The sequence below is a fragment of the Dicentrarchus labrax genome, unplaced genomic scaffold (assembly GCF_905237075.1).
Source record: "Dicentrarchus labrax unplaced genomic scaffold, dlabrax2021, whole genome shotgun sequence".
Classification (NCBI taxonomy): domain Eukaryota; kingdom Metazoa; phylum Chordata; class Actinopteri; family Moronidae; genus Dicentrarchus; species Dicentrarchus labrax.
This window is the reverse complement of record NW_026136702.1, coordinates 14,615,007-14,632,125: the sequence shown is the minus strand read 5'-3', so window position 1 is coordinate 14,632,125 and position 17,119 is coordinate 14,615,007. Positions and strand designations below refer to the sequence as shown.

The following is a 17,119-nucleotide window of genomic DNA, read 5'->3' as shown; positions in this document are numbered from 1 at the left end:
GGATGAATAAGGACAGGGCACACGTAGATATCACCACATATGACCCTTAATTTGTTAAGAGCTGTTATGTGCTGTTATCAGCAGCAGATACTGCTGTGGGGAGGTGATGGGAGGCAGGAGGAACAGGAGGAGGAGGAGGAGGCAGTCTGGTTTCACAGAGAAAGAGATTCTCTCATCTATCCAAAGAAGGCTCAGAGGAACTGGAGGAGAACTAGGAGAACTAAAGTAAAACAATAGAGGAAAGCAGACTCTACAGGGTTATATAATTTAATTTCTACTAAACTAAGACATAATTGAAAACAGATTTAAAGCAATATGTAGTATGCAGCATGCATTTAGAATGAGATTTTAATAGTGGATATTGCTCCTTTGTGACAACTGGATACACTATTGTGATTTCCAGGGAGTATTCACCCTGAGCAAGACCTGATTTAAATAAAAATGGCGGTGAATTCAGCATAAGCCAATTCAAATAAGTGTTAAAGTGCTATTCATTTTTTTTTTTAAAAGGCAAGAAGTTTACGGAAAAATACTATAATTATTTTAATGGCAGAAGTACAGAAATCAGGAATGCATTTGGGGAACAGTAGGAACCAGTTGTCCAGACAAAATCCAAATCTGACTGTAAATTAGCTTCTCTAGAGATTTGCACTATATGTATGTGACCCATGCATTGGCACAACAAAAGGTAGCAGGGAGAGGTAAGAGGTCAGCTAGACAGAGCTAAACTTTACCATCAGCCTGATCCTGGAAAACAGCGTTATCATCGGCAAAACATCTCGTGCCTGAAATGTTACCATAGTCAAATATTGGGCCCTCCAGTAAAGTCACAATATCCATCCGATTGACTTTGGTCAGCACTGCAGTTAAGGCATCCGCTGTGAAAAAACAAAGAGACAAAAACAAATTATGAAATAAGGTTTGTAAATGTAATAATAAGCAAAACTGCTTATTCCAATGTTTTATTAATGACAAACAAAAAATATAAAATTCTGAGAACTATATGAAAGCAAAAGTAGGTATAATTTGGATTCCTTTTGTTCTTGAAAGGGGCAGTAATAATAAGGCTATTAATACATTTAAACATATTCCAGATTGGTGCTTGAAGGTTTCTGAACAGATTGTGAAAAAAACGTTAATTTCAGTGAGCTAGCATTAGATGTTTGTTTCTAAAGGTGCTGAACTTTTTTGCCTTTACTCAAGAGTGAAAAAGAATAAGAAAGAGATACAAAGGGAGGAGAAATGGAGGACAAAAAGTACAATTTTCAGATATAAAAATAGTCTTACTTGTGGCATTTTTCCCTTCCCGACTGACCCATTTCTTAAGCAGCATGAAGCTTTGTGCTGTCAGAGAGTTGGGGTTCTCTAGTCTGATGTGGTTGATCTCATCCACCGTGAAGTTCATCTCCCGAGCCAACTCTGTGATGGACACACATAGACAAATATTCAAACTTTAATGTGCAGTATTGTCTTTAAGTAGTTGTCTGTCATGGTATTCACAGTGCAAACACAGATTGCAGAAGATAATATACAATACAGATTTTTGTATTTGATAAAATCATATAACTTCTAATGTCTCATCACTGCATTTACATTTCAATGCTTTTCTATAACAGTGAGATTGTTTTATTCCTTTTTGTCCTTATTAAATGACCTCCTCCTGTTCAGGGCAACATTATAAGAGCATAGATTCTTTGTAAGTTATTCTGTTAGCCTGAAGAGGGCAGTAAATAACACCTTTTGAGACTGAAGAAAGTTAAGTAGAAGGGAATTAAGAGACAGAAAAACAGCAATGCAGAATGTTTCTCACCCGTCCAACTGAGTCCCAGGTGATCTGCAACAATCGCCATGCGCAAATCTGTTCGCTCACAAGGACTTTGGGGACCTGGGAAGATAGAGGACAATGACTCATCAATACCATTCACATTCTTTACCCCCCCATACACTAATGTAAGAGAAAAGAATGAATATGTACATAATCTTCCTTTTCTGGCCACTTATTCATCAGAATTAATGACATTAATCAAGGTAGTGTTACAAATATTTACATTACAATGGTTAGCATATAATAATATAGCTGTAATGTAGGTTCAATTATTTCCCCAGGATGGCAAGAAAAGGATATTTCACATTAGAGACATTATGAGCAACTGAAATATGTTCATAGAGTAAGTGGTGCTCTGTGACTATTTGTGGTATGTATCCTCTAGGCAGGCAGTAACTGTCATGAGAACCACACAAAACAAAGCATAACATGACTCTCAACAACAGACTCATAGTTCTACAAATCTAGGGTGGAAAGGTCTATGTTAGAATGTAAAATGTCAACATGCGAAGACGCTTTTGTGTGTTCGTTGCCAACACTAGTTAGTTTAAATGACAATTGATAGCACGAAAAATTCTGTAAGAACAAACTACTACAATAACTTTGTAGCCACCCCGCACAGACAGACAGACAGACAGACAGACCAGGGAGTTTTCAAAAAAGAGACTGGTTGTGCCAGTGGACCAGTCACTACTACTGGCATGCTCACTCTACTATACAGAGGTTTAAAAGGGTTGAAAAAGGGGAACAGAGGAAAGAGAATCTTGCAACAAGGACAATACAGTACACAGTACATCAATGACAAAAAATAAATTTAAATGACAGCTACTGTTCTGAAGAGAATATGTAAACACGCCACAGGCATTCCAGTCAATCCATTTAACGATCACAACGATGTCATGCAACTAAAAGTGAAATATATATAAATATATAGATGTATTTTAAACATAGTGTGAAAGTTTTACAAACTAGGCTTGATCTCCGCGATGGGAGGCGTTCGAGACCCTGTGAGTCCCTGACTGCCCTCCTTCCCACCAGTCCGCCTACTCCTCCTGCTTCTCTCACTGCCGGAGGCCCTGTCCGTCGTCGCCACCTTTGCCCTTACGGACGCGGCCCCGGCCTCAGCCCTCGAACCTCTACCAGACCTGGATGAGCGGGAGGGCTGGGAGGGCTGGGAAGGCTGGGAGGCGTCCGACAGAGAGGTGCTCCGGGAGGTGCTGTCTTCCTCCGACTGCTCTGTCTGCTTCTTTTTCTCCTCGTCTGACAGTCGGTCCACCAACTTTAGCGTCTCCCCGCTAATGCCTTTAAAGTATTCGATGGTGCGCTTACAAACCTCACTAGGGTTCTCCTGTCTGCCCTGTCTACATGCTCCCTCAATTTTGACACTGCTGACCTGATGCCTGTCCTTCAGTGGTAGCCTTGAGGGCAACTGTATGGCTGCTCTGTCTGTGTCCAATGCCCTTGTTGGCTGTGAGGTAACCCGAACTGAAACAGGTGAGCTAGGTATGGCAGCAGGGCTGCTCTTTTTAACATCTTTGATTGGTATTCTAGACCTGGGCTCTACTTTGGCTATGGCTGGCTCTCCTCTTTTCCTGACCTCAACCGTCACTGCCTGTTTGGGCTTCGGTTTGCCTATGGCTGTTCCCTGCGTGTGAAATGACCACCCTGATGCTTTAACTGGAAGCCTCGACTTGGGCTGCTTCACCTCACTTTCTTTAACTGTTTCACTTTTCTGCTCCTGCACTTGACTGCTGCTGTGTACTTCCACTCTCTCTTCTAAATCCCTACAGCACAGTGTTTCTATCCTGCTAGCTTTTTGAAGAGTGGGCTCAGAAGAGGACTGCAAATTAAACACCACACTACCACACTGAATGTAGTTGGCCTGAACACTGGAGGACTCGAGGTTATTGTTGTTGTTGCAGTTTTCAGAAGGGTAATCTCTTCTCTCTAACTTGGGCTCAGTGTGTTTGCTAGACTGGCTCTCTGTACACTGACCCTCTATACTGATGTATTCTGGCACCATCTGACCCTCTGACATCTCAGCTTTACAATCAGTGAGATCTCCTGAGTCTTTTTTCACAGTTATAGAGGCAGCTATGCCCATCTTAATAGGAGTGCGTAATTTGGGATCAACCTTAGAGGCTGTGATTGTGCATGAGGAGGCGGTCTCAGCTATGGCTTCACAGGTGGGGGCATCAGTACCGGTATAGCCAGTGTCACTGCCAGGCTGTGAAGGGCTGCATTTTGCTGTTGTTGCTGGTGTTGTTGGTGTAGTGCTGCTGTCTGTGGTAGTATCTATAACCTTCACCATCCCATCTACTGTGGCCCTCTCCCCTGTTTTTGACTGAGAGGAAATTACCCCCAGGATCTTGCCCCCTCTCCCCTTTTCCCCTGTTTTAGGGTCAGAGGAATGCTCACCAATCTGGAAAAACTGAAGCCTCTCTTCAACAAAGTCCCGCTTGCTCATGTCAATAGCACCACTGCGGGTCATCTCAAACATCTTCCCTTCATGGAAAGGGAAGGGGTTTGGCTCACTAGTCGGTGTGCTCTCATCAGTCGGTGTTCGTGCGGGAGTTGTGTCAGGTGTTGTAGCCTGTGATTTGTCCTCCACCGATAAACCAAAGGGCTTGGGGTCCTCCTCTTTTGTTTTAGACTCAAAAAGTCCCTCATTATCACCCCCTTTGGTGGACCAGGGGTCAAAGTCCAGGCCTTTGGTGGCAACAGTTTTAAAGGTTGAATTCAACTCCTCTTCAAGTTGGTAACCAAAGTAGCTTTCCCCAAAGCCCTGCCTATCTGGATGTCTTCCTTCAAGGGTATAATCTTTTTCATCTCCACTGCTTTTTGCTGAAGATGTGCTGGTTTTAGTCTTTCCATTATCCCCCCCTTCCTCACATTTCTCTTCCTCTATCACCTCAAGCTTTGACTGACTAAATGAGCGGTCAGTTGGTTTTCCATCATTGGACAGACTAGATGTTTTAGGGTCCTCGCTCAGTCCATCATCCTCATCCTGCAGGTCATATCCATCTAAAGAGTCTATTTCAGTTGCGTCTGTGTCATGGGAGAACTCAGCAGTGGTTGCTATAGAGCAGTCAGTGATTGACTGGTCATTGCCATTTTGTTCAAAGTCAGCATCTTCCCCTTTTACAACACCATTGATCCCAGACTCATTATTTTCGTTCTTCTCTGTTTTCTTTTGTTTAGGGCATTTCTCTCCTTCCTCTTTCATTTTGAAGGTGTACTTTTTAATAGGGATGGGATGGAAGACAGACTCATCATCACTGGAGTCGCTATTATCAGCTCCAGGGGGAATAGGGGATGGAGGCTGGACCCTGATGATTGGCTCCGCTAAGAGGTGTCGATCATGCTCCTCTTGGAGGTTCACCTCCATCATCTCTGTCTCTGCTTCAGAAGAAGCACATGACCCCTTTTTCTCAGGGTCGGACTGCTCTGCCTCTAAAGGTGGTGGAGGTGGAAACTCAATATAAGCTACTCTTTTCTCTTTTGGCTTCTGTCTTTCTGCATCCAGTTTTCTACTGTGATTCTCTGAGGATGTTGACTTAGATTTCTCCTTTGAGGGCCCCTTGTAGATGAACGTCTTCCCATCTTCATCCTCAGACTCCTCTGGGATAGGGCTTGGCATGCCAGGCATTAAGCCTATCACAGAGTCTGGTGTTCTTGAGGTCAGACTCACTTCCTCTGAACTGGGGGTCTCAGGGGTAACAGGACTTTTCCCAGAGCTGTCCATGAAAGTCACTTGCTCTAGAGTATCATCTTCTGGACTTCCTTGAGGAGATGGAGATGGCTTTTGCTTGACAGTGTAAAACGCACCCCTAGTCTCATGCACTGTCCTACTCTCATGGCTTACTATCTTTTTGTAAGTTCCCAGCTGCCCCGAGGCTGTTTCTTTCTCATACTGCTTTCCTACTTGGATGCTAACATACACAGGTAAGGGTTTAATATCTTTGAAACCCTCTGTGACAACTACAGGAGTTACCTGATCAAAATACTCTACTTGGTCACTATCAACACCGTTGCAAACTACATTTGACTGGCTACTGTCTGATGAGTCTGTGGATTTTCCTACTGATGATCCACGAGTAGACTTGTTGGATTCAGAGCTACTGTGTAACCGATTTCTAGCTAAAGTAGGTATATGAGACCCTGCCCTCTCATATGGTTCAACAATGGCATCTAATTTTAAAGAAGTGGATTTGTGATTTTCTGAGAAATTAGATGGCTTTCTTACAGGAATTTGTGATTCCGAGTTTTTTTTTAGACTATCGTTGCTATTTGGGCTTTCGCGGACAACAAACTCGGTGTAGATTATTTTCTTGGTGGTTTCTTGTCTTTGGGAATCACTATTGCCATCTTTAATAGAATCATGGATTAAAGAATGAGCTAGTTTGGGTGATTGGGGCTTATAGTTACCATACTCTTGGCTCTCCCATGTTTTGAATAACTTTTTCTCTTCCTGATCTTTTCCACTGGTCTCATGCTTGGGTGAGAACTTATTTGATTCACTATCTAGACATCTCCTCTGGTTCCCCGGACTATCTGGTGTTTTTGGAATGTTTGAACCAGCAAACACCTGATACACAGGTAGCTTACTTTCTTGGAGTTTCCTAATTGGAGGATTTGAGTTTTGGCCACCCTGAGGATTCCTATCTTGCCTTTGAGCCTCTTGCTCAAACTTTAGCCTCACTGCACTGACTTTAGAGGAAGACATTTGAAAAGGTTTAGGGCTTTCACCTGTGCCTCCCTGTGATTTACCATCTCCTTGTTTTCTTGGATCTGAATCACTGTACTGCAGCAATACTCTCCTCTCTGGACTGCTTGGTAGGCTGGCACATTTCCTGTCACTGGAGCTGAACCTGTCTCTAAGCCTTTCTCTGCTCCACTCTTCCCCACTACCCCCATTTCTATAAGCTGACCTTTCTGGGCTGCTATGTGTAGAACTGGGCCCTGATCGTGATTCTCTGAAGTCTGGTCTTCGAGATTTCTTCTCTGGAGATGAGAGCTCATCGTTGAGCTGTTCTGTTTTATCACGAAAGAATTGAGACACCTCACTGAGTTTTTCCTCTGCCTCCTTTACAGTCCTATCCACTCTGTCCTCATACATAAGCTGCTCCCTGTCCTTACTCTGTGTGTCATCTGACACACGCATCCAAACAGATTGCTTTGGGCTACCAGGCTCAGAAGAGTACTGCAAAAGTGTCAGTTTGTCAAAGTTATCATCAACATTGGCCATTCTTCCAGATTTGTCAAACACATTTCTTGACGACCTGAAGACATACTCTGTCCTTGGCCCGACTGACCTACCCTCACTGTGACTGCTTCTGTCTGGTGAGTGGAAGCGAGACCTATCTCTCAAATATTCCTCTGTGTCAGAATGAGACTGGTCAAATTTCTCAGAGAGTAGCATTTTCTCTGCAAAATTATAAGATTCTCCCCTAAGCTCTGATGATTCATCCTCATTGTACTCTACAGATTGCTGACTAAGTAACTTTAGTGTTTTGTAAGAATCATCTGCCATGAGCTGGGCTGAACTAGGGCGACTGTCTTCCTCTTGTGACATGGGTGTATTCACTCTAGGGGAGTCAAGGTACACTGGTAGCGATTCCTCAGGCTCCTCCTCTTCGTGTCTATTCCCTGGGTAGTAATACATTTCCTTCTCTGCATGGTTTTTTGTCTCTCTGATGATGACCTCTGTTGGTTCTGTTTTATTGCCTTTTTCAATGTGAACCTCAATTATTCTTTCAACCTTCGGTTTGGAGTTGATGTCCTCAAGGACTCTTTGTGATGTTTCTTCATTGCCAGACTTGTGTTCAAATAGTCCAACCAGCTCTCTAGAAGGGTCCTTGCCTGACTGAAAAGCCTTCATTATGTCATGCACAGACATAGTTTCTTCACACCTCTCCGATGCTGCTTCTTTGCCAGGCGGTTTGTGGTACACCATCCTGGTGGTGGTAGTGATGTGAGTCTCCTCCTTTACCCTCATCCCTTTTCCCATTGGGTCCTCATCAGGGCTGACTTTTATTGAATAGCATTTATTTTGTTCTGGAGTTGATGTAGCTTGATTTAGATGCCCTTTAGAATCTGAATCAATATATCTGACAGAATGTGCATCCTCCATTGCAGGTTGTTTGTTGTCCTCTGGGGGCTCATAACTCCTGATGACATGGACAACCTCAGTCCTAGTCTCAGTGATCACTGGGGGAACTGGGATATCCTGAAAAAGGGCCTTGGGGCCCATGCCTTCTGCACTCTGAGGAGCAGAGGGTGTCCTTTCACTCCTGGTCTCAAAGCCACTGTCTGAGAGGGGGCTTTTATCCTGTTCATGTGAGATATCATCAGGGGATTCTAGCACAGTGTCTGCTCCAAAAAGCGCATCTGCTACTTTACTGATTTCTCTGTCTGAAGCTGAAGAGCGCATGTTTGTTGGAGGCATTTTGAGCTTATGCTCTTGAACTGCTATGGTGGGTTTTAGGACACGTTTCTGCTTCTCCTTGCCTTCTCCTTCTCTCTTGCCCTCATCTGCTTTATGCTTTGTGTCATGCATTTTGGAGAAAGAGCTGCTACCAACATCATTGACTAGGTAGTCAACCACTTTGGAGAGATTGAAATCTCTATCTGGTATTGTTTTTGATTTGGTTTGAGGAACCACAGTCTCATATCTTGGTGGATAGCTCCAATTGCTTGGTGGTTGTTCAACTTGTACTTTTGAGAAGTGTATGTCATCCAAAGAACCCCTTGCCAGGGAAACCCTACCATCCTTCACAGCATCTTTAGTAAGGATTTCGCTCACTTTAACCAAATCTTGTTTTACTTTCTCCACAATCCTATATGGCTCCTCATCCTCTATCTTAGCCTCTTTTGGAGAATCAGACTGAAATCCTTTATTGGCGGTGGAATTTGGGTCTGTCTGCAAAATGGCTGACATTCGTATCAAGTCCTCTTTCATTTCAGCTACATCCTTCAGAATCTCTTGGCTGGATGACAGTGGTGATGTGGTGTTTGATTTCAGGCCAGTAGAAAAATGAGGGGCTTTGACAGGGGAAAGAGTTCTGGCAAAGGAAGACTGCAACTGAGCATTCACCTCAGGGTGAACAGTTTTCCGTGGGGACAGAAGAGCAGCAGCTGACTTGGACACTTCAGGTAGCTTTTTAAACTGGGGCTCTGGCAGCACATTTATAACAGAGTACACTGGAACAGTCATTGTACTGGATGTTACAGCAGTAGTGGCATTAGGAGGGGATCTTAGATTGGCGTAAAGAGAATTAGAAGCTGATGATCTAATGGACTGGTATGACGAAGATGCAGAAGAGGACAAGGACTTCAAGGTGCCATAGCCTGCAGAACAAGAATTAAATGTTTTTTCAACCTCATCAAAGGCTGCATTGACACTTGTAGTCGCAGCATTGGTGGTTGCTTGTATTCTCTCTTGCAGACTGCTTGTGAGAAGAGATGTAGGGGATGAAGAGCGGTACTGTGAAGGTGACACAGTTCCATTTATCAGAGCTGCAGCACTTGGAGAGGTGTTGGATTTATGTGGTGATGAAAGCGAGGAGAACAGGTTTCTTGCAGGGCCAATAGCTTCTGAGGCAAAGGAACGCACAGAGGAGAGACCAGGGACTGTTTTTATCGGTGAGGAGGAAGATGCTGTGCCAGTAGAACCCCCCATGACGGTCTTGTATGGCAGAGGTGAACTGAACATACTCAGAGAAGATTTGGGAGAGGTTGGTGGTGTCATGCCTATGGATGCTCTTTCAAGAAGAGGGCTTCCTCCGCCAGAGGCAGTTATAGGGGAGGTCCTGGCAGACAATGCTGTCAGTCCTTTCATAGACATAGGATCTGGGGCAGTTTTACCTGGTGAGGCCAGGGGGCTGGGGCTGACCTGGACTGGGTACTGGGCTTGTTGGACTACAGTTTTTATAGGAGAGGAGATGGTTCTGTAAGATCGGATGGGAGAGGCCATGTCACTAACTGACTTAACAGAGGAGGCAGGTGATCCAGGGATGTTGGTCTTGATGGGGGAGGCAGAGTTGATGGACCAGACAGACTTTAATGGAGAGGCAGAGGGCGTGTTGGATGACGAACTGGAGAGGGAGCCAAACCCAGACTTGGCTTGGCCAGGGACGGCGACAGGAAGAGGCGACCACGCCTGATAAGATCTCGTTGAAAAGACAGGTTTGTGAGGGTAGCTAGAAGGCTGTGTTCTCGGCGTGCTTCGATCAGTTGTTTCTTCAACAATAAATAAAACCAAAAACAATAAGGAAGTAAACATAAAATGTAACGTAAAATAATTTGAAATAAAACATAAAAACCAGAAAGAGAAATTTGAGTCAGTCAGAAACAGGATCATTCAGAGCAAGATAAAATTTTACACATGAAATGTAAGAAAGGCCCTTATTCAAAAACCCAGGATGACATGACAAATGGTGGCCTAAAATCAGTGACTAATGACAAAGTACACCCAATAAAGAATAGAGCATGTATAGGAACAAAATGCTTGACATATGGTAGAGTTGACAAAAATGACATGATAACCAAAAAATACAATTCCATTGACTTTTGATGTGCTTTATCTATTTGCCTCTTTGCAACAGTGCCTTTTACTGTACATGTTTGATTGACATGTGTTTATCCTTTCATTTGGTTCATTTTCAATGCCAGAGATGACCCCACAAGTGTATACCATTAATAAATAAATATCACTCAACTTGTTTGGTCATGAGTTAAAAATAAAATGAGGTTGCACTTTACAAAATATGGTAACAGTAAATCCGCCATTCACGCTGGTCCAGTATGCACTGCAATGTAAGTCATATTTGAATCGTCTCTGTTTTCAGTTAAATCAACATTTCTCAAGTCATAGCTATGAATATATTTGAAATTTTATCAAATCAGTGTTACATTTTTTTTTACAAAAGACTCAGATGGGCAAGGCTGGAATAATAAAACACAGACCGTACCTTAATTTTTAAAACATCTGTGTCCTGACAATACCAAACGTTCAGTGTGAAATATTGAATACTTAAATACACAATGGTTGCATGGAAATATATGCCACTATTTTGTAAATGGCAAAAATTTAATATTGTAGAAAAATACTTGCTCCAACATAGTCGGGGAAATCAAGTTAATGTAAAGTGCAACCTGTTACCACATTAATATACACAGCCGCACACAATCATAAAGCCAATAAGAGTGAAATGGCCACTAAAAGAATGAGAACAATTCAAAAGAATATTTTATTCAACATGAATTAAAACATTTTTTGTTTAAATGATAAATGATCAGACAGACATTGATTCCCAGTGTTTCCACAAATGTAAAACATAACAGTTGAAACAGGGAGACTTTTTGTCAACATGGGGTGGGTAAGCAAAGCGTAACACACAGTAAACCATGCAAATGTTTGATGAGTGACAGATGATCAAAGAGTATGTGTCAGGTGAACATGTTTTGTCAAGTAGATCTCTTTCTATACTGGTGGGTATATGAAAAAAATATGTACACTGAATAAAGGGACCTTTAGACACTAACACTGATTAAAATCACAGAAATATCTGAAATATATTAAAAGTTTCATGTAGGTAAAAATGGCAAACTCACTCGCTGCTGGGTCGGTCAAATAGCTGTAGCGCTTACGCAAAGCTAAGGAGGCAAAGGTATGACGTCGTTCTGGCTTTTCAGTCTGAAACAAACAAAAAAGAACAAAAGATGCTTTAACATAAAAAATATGGTGAAATGCTATCTATCATCTAATCTAAAGAAGTTGACTTAGATACTGCAGTGCATGAACACTGTCCTGTTTTTAGTGAATCAGTACATGCTGTTAATACTGGCACAAGGAGGCACTGGAGGTGAACTGTAGTGTACTCTGGGGAGTAATGGGCTGTTTCCCTGCATCTCTTCACTCACTGCAATTCTCAATGTCATTGCAATTAAATCGCTATAGACACTATGTACTGTGTCTGTATGGACTATTCCATTTAGTGGTAAGCATGGGCAAATCCGACTTTGGTAGGTTAGGTACTGTTAAATTAATGTCCTCTTATCGTGCATCATCAAATGTGGTGACACTACATAATAGTAGTAATCGTGTCAATTTCGATATTAGAACAATGGTACATATTTAGCCCAGTCTCCTGGAATTATGTTCATATTGGACAAATCTGCATTACATGGTTCATAGCATATGCCCTCGTTCAGAGCCAATGCAGTTAACAGTGTGCCCTTTATGTAACAAGGTGAAAAGTTGAAAAAGGTGTGACAGTTGGTGTGATGGATGTCGGTCTATTGTGCAAGTGGACAGTGACCTTTTAGACAATCAGTGTTGGTTTTTGAAACTATGACCAAAACCTTTTGCAAACCTTAACCAAGTTGCTTGCCTAACTTTAACCATACCATGAATCATACTGTAGTTGGAATGTGTAGTTATTATATGAATACTTTTTATGTTGGCACTGAACGTTCGAAAATGCTGTCAGTGAACATGATCTGGGTGTGTAATTGTCCAATATTAACATTCAGTCTGGTGAGTGGGTTGATAAATTTATGTAGAAGGAACATAACACACATGGTCACTACATATAATGCAAATACTCAAACATAAAAACAGCCTTATCTCCCTTTGATTAAACTTTGTTCTGGCATGCAGCTGAGAGAGTTAGTATTCTCTGTTAAACATAAGCCAAGGACATGGGTGAAGAAGGGAAACCCCAAATACAACAAAACAATGACTAAGTAGACAAATGATAAGAGTTAGCTGACAAAAGATACAATAGTCCTGTGTGAAACTTCCTATGAGTTAATATTAAGGATGGGGGACGTGGTGATTTCCTGTTGAACGTGTATGGAAAGGAAGATAGAGATGAAAAACAAGCTGAGGTGTGGCACAGCAATTGGCTCCACTGGACTTGGGATGAAGACAACAATAAATAAATTCTTGCTGATTAAAATAACTGCCATTTCCACTCATGCACTACAAGGGGTCACTTCAGCAATGACGTAGCTGTGTAAATAAACGTGCAGTCAGAAGCATCTTTCACACCAAGGTACCGCACGGAGACAAAATATTTGCGACACACATATTTACTACAACATCTGCAGTAAAGCCAACAGAAAGGACGACAAAGAAGAAGCAGTTCCATGTGATGATGAAGAATCTGTTTTACCTCATCATCAGGATCAGACTCCATATCCTGTGGTATTCCAAGATGCATTGCAGGAGAGGAGAAAGATGACACAATGGAGAGCAGGGACGTTATAGTGAGCGGGGAGGTGGAAACAAAATTCAGGGGATGAAAATGGAGCAGCAAAAACAACAAAAGGCATCAGAAAAAATCTTATGGGATTAATAAAAAATAAACAGCAAAATAACAAAAGCAGAAGCAAAATAATTTCAGTTTCTTGTGATCAATCAACACCACAACAAACAAACAAATGAGAAGTTTCTTTCTTTTTTTTTTGCATAATTCTCATGTATCCACAGTGAGCCAGGCAATAGAACAAAGCACGATGTGCATGTGTGGCTGCATGTGTACGTTGTGGGGTCTTAAGACTGGCACAGGCTTTTACACTAATAAAAGACACAAGCAGCAGGCAGTCATTTCTAGACCAAATGATCTTCAATTGCTCCTCTCGATGTCATGACATTTCTGTATTTCAGTTTCATTTACATGTAGATGATATGACATGGCCTAAAAGGATGAACTATTCACACATGGTGATCCTACCTTCTTGTGGGTTGGCAGTGTTATATTCAAATTGCATATGGCAGTCTGTGGAAGACCTTTACTGGATTTTGGCTCTCTCAGGAAGGAGAGGCGGCCGCATGGCTCCTGGCCCATATCTCTGATCTGCAGAAGACAGCAAAAACACTGCATCACAAGTTGAATGTAACAAACAATTGTGAAAAAAAACACCTTTTTCCACCTCAATTTATTGCATGTTCCTAAAATGGTAAAATCTCCTACAGTATGTGGATTTAAGGATGCATTTAACTTGTCAGTCAGCGTGCATGTTGAAAGACTAGGACAAAATTTTAGTTATAGTGTGTAGCTGGGATCTGTGAGAATCATAACATTGACTTTCACTTAATTCCACAGTATGACACTGGACTATGAAGAAAAAGAAAATTGCTATTGCTATGAATGTCAGCTAATTAGGAGAGGAATGATAATTTCGGACTTAATTAAATCAGCAAGGCACATTTACGAAGGAGACCAGAATGAATAACACAGACAGTAAATGCTAGCAGAGATAGGAGGGATCCGCTTTATACCTTCACGTTGAAAGGAAGTCGGTTTTCCTTGAAGGAGTAGAAGTTAAAAACCAACTGCTGCCCACTTTTGGTGAGAGGAGACAGGTTGCCGTAGCAATCTACATGAATAGGCTTGCCCTCGAGAACCTGCAGGAGTCCATTGACCAAACATAAATAAAATAAATTATATATAATTGATTTATTAATTTGTTCTTTATTAGACTCTCTTATTGCAGTGCAGTGTTTGCAAGTCCACATGATCACACAACCCCACCTCAATATCTTTGCTCCGAGCCACTTCCTCAAAGTTCTCCTGCTGCTCGAGGGTCTTGTCCACCTTGTCGTCTGTCATGCAGAAGCAGCGCAGTCGAGCCTCAACAGCGTCATTCATCTTAGCGAACACCACAAACTTGGCCAGGTACGGCACGCAGATCAGCTCCCGGTATAACTGAGACGCTAGACTCACCGTCTCAGGAATCTGGTGACAGTCTGCGAGCCAGAACCTGAAGAGGAAAGACCGGAGGAAAGAGAAAAGGAGGGGGAGAGACAAAAAAGAAAATTAGGAATCTCAGAGCCAACTAAGTGAACAATTTGATTTACAACAGCCTAAACCTGCACTGCACATTTAAGGCATTTCTGCATCACATTTCATAGGGCTGAAACACTGTAGTGCAGGTAACCATCTGTAGTAATAAATTAAACAACCTGGGTTGTTTCTCTAAAGGGTGAACACATGACAGCTGTGTAGTAATCCAATTGCAGTGCTCAGTTAATATCAGGCTGCACACTCACCACATGATTCCAATCTAGTAAGGAGGAGAAGTCATGACTTTGCGTACTGTAAGCAAAACGTTTACTTGCTGAGGTCGGTTTAACAGCCTTATTACTAGGCAGGCCTCAACAATGTATGCTTGATGTGACTTTGTACCACTTGGGTAAATGTGTAAGGAAGGACGGGTTAGAGAGCATCAGGAGGAGAAAAAAACTACTATCAAGTGACTTAATTAATTCAATTAATAAGTCAGCCATGTGTTAGAGCTAGTTGATCAGAAAAAAGGAGATGTTGAAGACAGTAAAAATTAACAAATGTCTAGAGTTTGAATTCTGTTGAAAAGACTGACAGTATTTTGACTTTTTCCTCTTGTGCTAGATTTTGGCATTCACTGCCAACTTCTCATTGCTTCATGGTTCTGCACTGTCCCCATTTCAGGAATACTGAGATGTATCATACAGATATAAAAAATGTTTTGGATTTATATGTTGTATCGTCTAATCAATGTTTCTCTAGGTAGGACCAACATAAAGCTTTTAATTTCTAGCTATTGGAAACTGCTTTTCTGCTTAACACACAAGGAGAATAAGAGAAACAAGACTTTTTACGAGGACACAATAGGGAGCCAAATAGATCAATAAAATGCTTTATTCATACAAATGGAAAATGCCCATTTTAATTCCCCATAGATTTTTGTAATAATATTTAATATATATATTAATGTTTTTATAGTGTCCCATCAAACTGACTATACTATATGTAATTCATTTATTGTTTAGTCTATAACAAATGTCCATCACAGTTTTCCGAAAGCACAAGAAGACATCTTCAAATGTCATTTTTTGTATGACACAGATACTCAGTTTACAATTATACGAAAAAAGAAAAGGCATTAAAACTTCACTATATGGCATTAAAAATACTCCCCTTTGTGTCTTTGTTATCTTCAACTGCGTTCTGTTGTGTGTGTGTGTGTGTGTGTGTGTGTGTGTGTGTGTGTGTGTGTGTGTGTTTGCGTGTACGTATCTCACCTGGCCGACACATTTGTGGTGAAGGAGACGCAATCAGTTACAAAGGACAGTGGTGTGGTACCGGTGATGTCCTCCCATTGGGCAGGAGACGTCCCTCCTGTATGGAACAGGGGCCAAAAGATGAGCTCACTGCCTTTCTAGCCTAGTAAGTGTTTTAGCTTTCACAGTCCTCATTAGTTCTTTATCTCCCCTCTATTTACCAGTAGCTTTTGACAACAAAGTGGGCCTAGTGTGCCCATGGCTATTTAAATCATGGTGAGTTACTAAATCTGTTTTATGTAAAATAAATGGATAAAAAATAGTGTTACAAATAACATTAACATCAAAGGATACAATGACTATTTGTATGAAATAACTTGAAAATCAAAGCTCGTCCTGCAAGAGGCAGTTTGGATAGTGTTATTGCTATAGTGTTGTCATGCTCTAGTTATATATATAGTCTACTCGCCTGTGATGCTGCAGAGCAAACGCAGGCAGGGTGCAGAGTCGCCTCGGTGGCCGCTGGGATGGCCTTCTGCCGATCTAGGTGGGACAGGGATTGTCATAGTGATCGGCTTGTGGAACTTCCTCCTCCTGGGCTCCACAGTGACGATGGGGCTGAAGGTGGCTCTGTTCCCAAGGACTGCTCTCACCATGTCATCTGGTACAGGCTGGGCCTAAACACAAACACAGGAAGACGTAGAAAGAGACTCAATATTTGTTTGTTGATGAAACTTCTGTTTATTTAAACTTTTCCTGAACTTTCCTGTTGAGGTAGATTCAAATATTCTACAAAAAATAGGTCAGGTATAAATAAATAATAAGTCAATGTACAGTACTTGCAACAAAAAAAGCAGAGCCATGACACAGATTAAACTTGAGCTGTACCTGCAGGCCAACACGGATCCTCTTGGTGAGAGCCCCATGTGGGAACGAGGCCTGGACCATGGGCACAGTGCTGCTGGAGAGTAAGCCTCCGTCAGGACCCATGTGGTTAGACTCCTGCTTGATCCGCGACACCACAGCAAAATACTGAGGAAAATCTCTGGTGACAATGCGGCAAATGCGCTTCTTCTCCAACTCGGCAGGACTGTCCAGCTCTGTGACAGAAAATATTACCTTTATAAATGTGACTTAATGCAACATTAAATGGTTGCTGTCTGTTTCCTAAAAAGTCATTAAATATAAATTCTGAAATTATTAGTGCATTAAAATGTTAGGTGCTATTGAGGTATGGCATTTTG

At 41.8% G+C, this 17,119-nt stretch overlaps 1 protein-coding gene across 31 annotated transcripts in view; it reads right to left on the bottom strand.

The window, feature by feature from the left end:
* ank3a (ankyrin 3a) overlaps nucleotides 1–17,119 on the bottom strand; it is a 125,051-nt gene that overhangs the window by 9,280 nt on the left and 98,652 nt on the right. For 19 of the 31 annotated variants that reach the window (XM_051428423.1, XM_051428386.1, XM_051428369.1 and 16 more), the window contains 12 exons: nucleotides 16,764–16,975; nucleotides 16,345–16,552; nucleotides 15,897–15,993; nucleotides 14,368–14,596; nucleotides 14,115–14,240; nucleotides 13,567–13,689; nucleotides 13,006–13,032; nucleotides 11,441–11,522; nucleotides 2,795–10,066; nucleotides 1,811–1,885; nucleotides 1,288–1,419; nucleotides 735–878 (listed from right to left, as the gene is read on the bottom strand). In XM_051428423.1, coding sequence (XP_051284383.1) covers nucleotides 735–878; nucleotides 1,288–1,419; nucleotides 1,811–1,885; nucleotides 2,795–10,066; nucleotides 11,441–11,522; nucleotides 13,006–13,032; nucleotides 13,567–13,689; nucleotides 14,115–14,240; nucleotides 14,368–14,596; nucleotides 15,897–15,993; nucleotides 16,345–16,552; nucleotides 16,764–16,975 — 8,727 coding nt within the window. Of the gene's footprint in view, nucleotides 1–734; nucleotides 879–1,287; nucleotides 1,420–1,810; nucleotides 1,886–2,794; nucleotides 10,067–11,440; nucleotides 11,523–13,005; nucleotides 13,033–13,566; nucleotides 13,690–14,114; nucleotides 14,241–14,367; nucleotides 14,597–15,896; nucleotides 15,994–16,344; nucleotides 16,553–16,763; nucleotides 16,976–17,119 lie in introns of those variants that run through there. The other 12 variants (XM_051428431.1, XM_051428435.1, XM_051428438.1 and 9 more) reach the window with 6 other exon arrangements.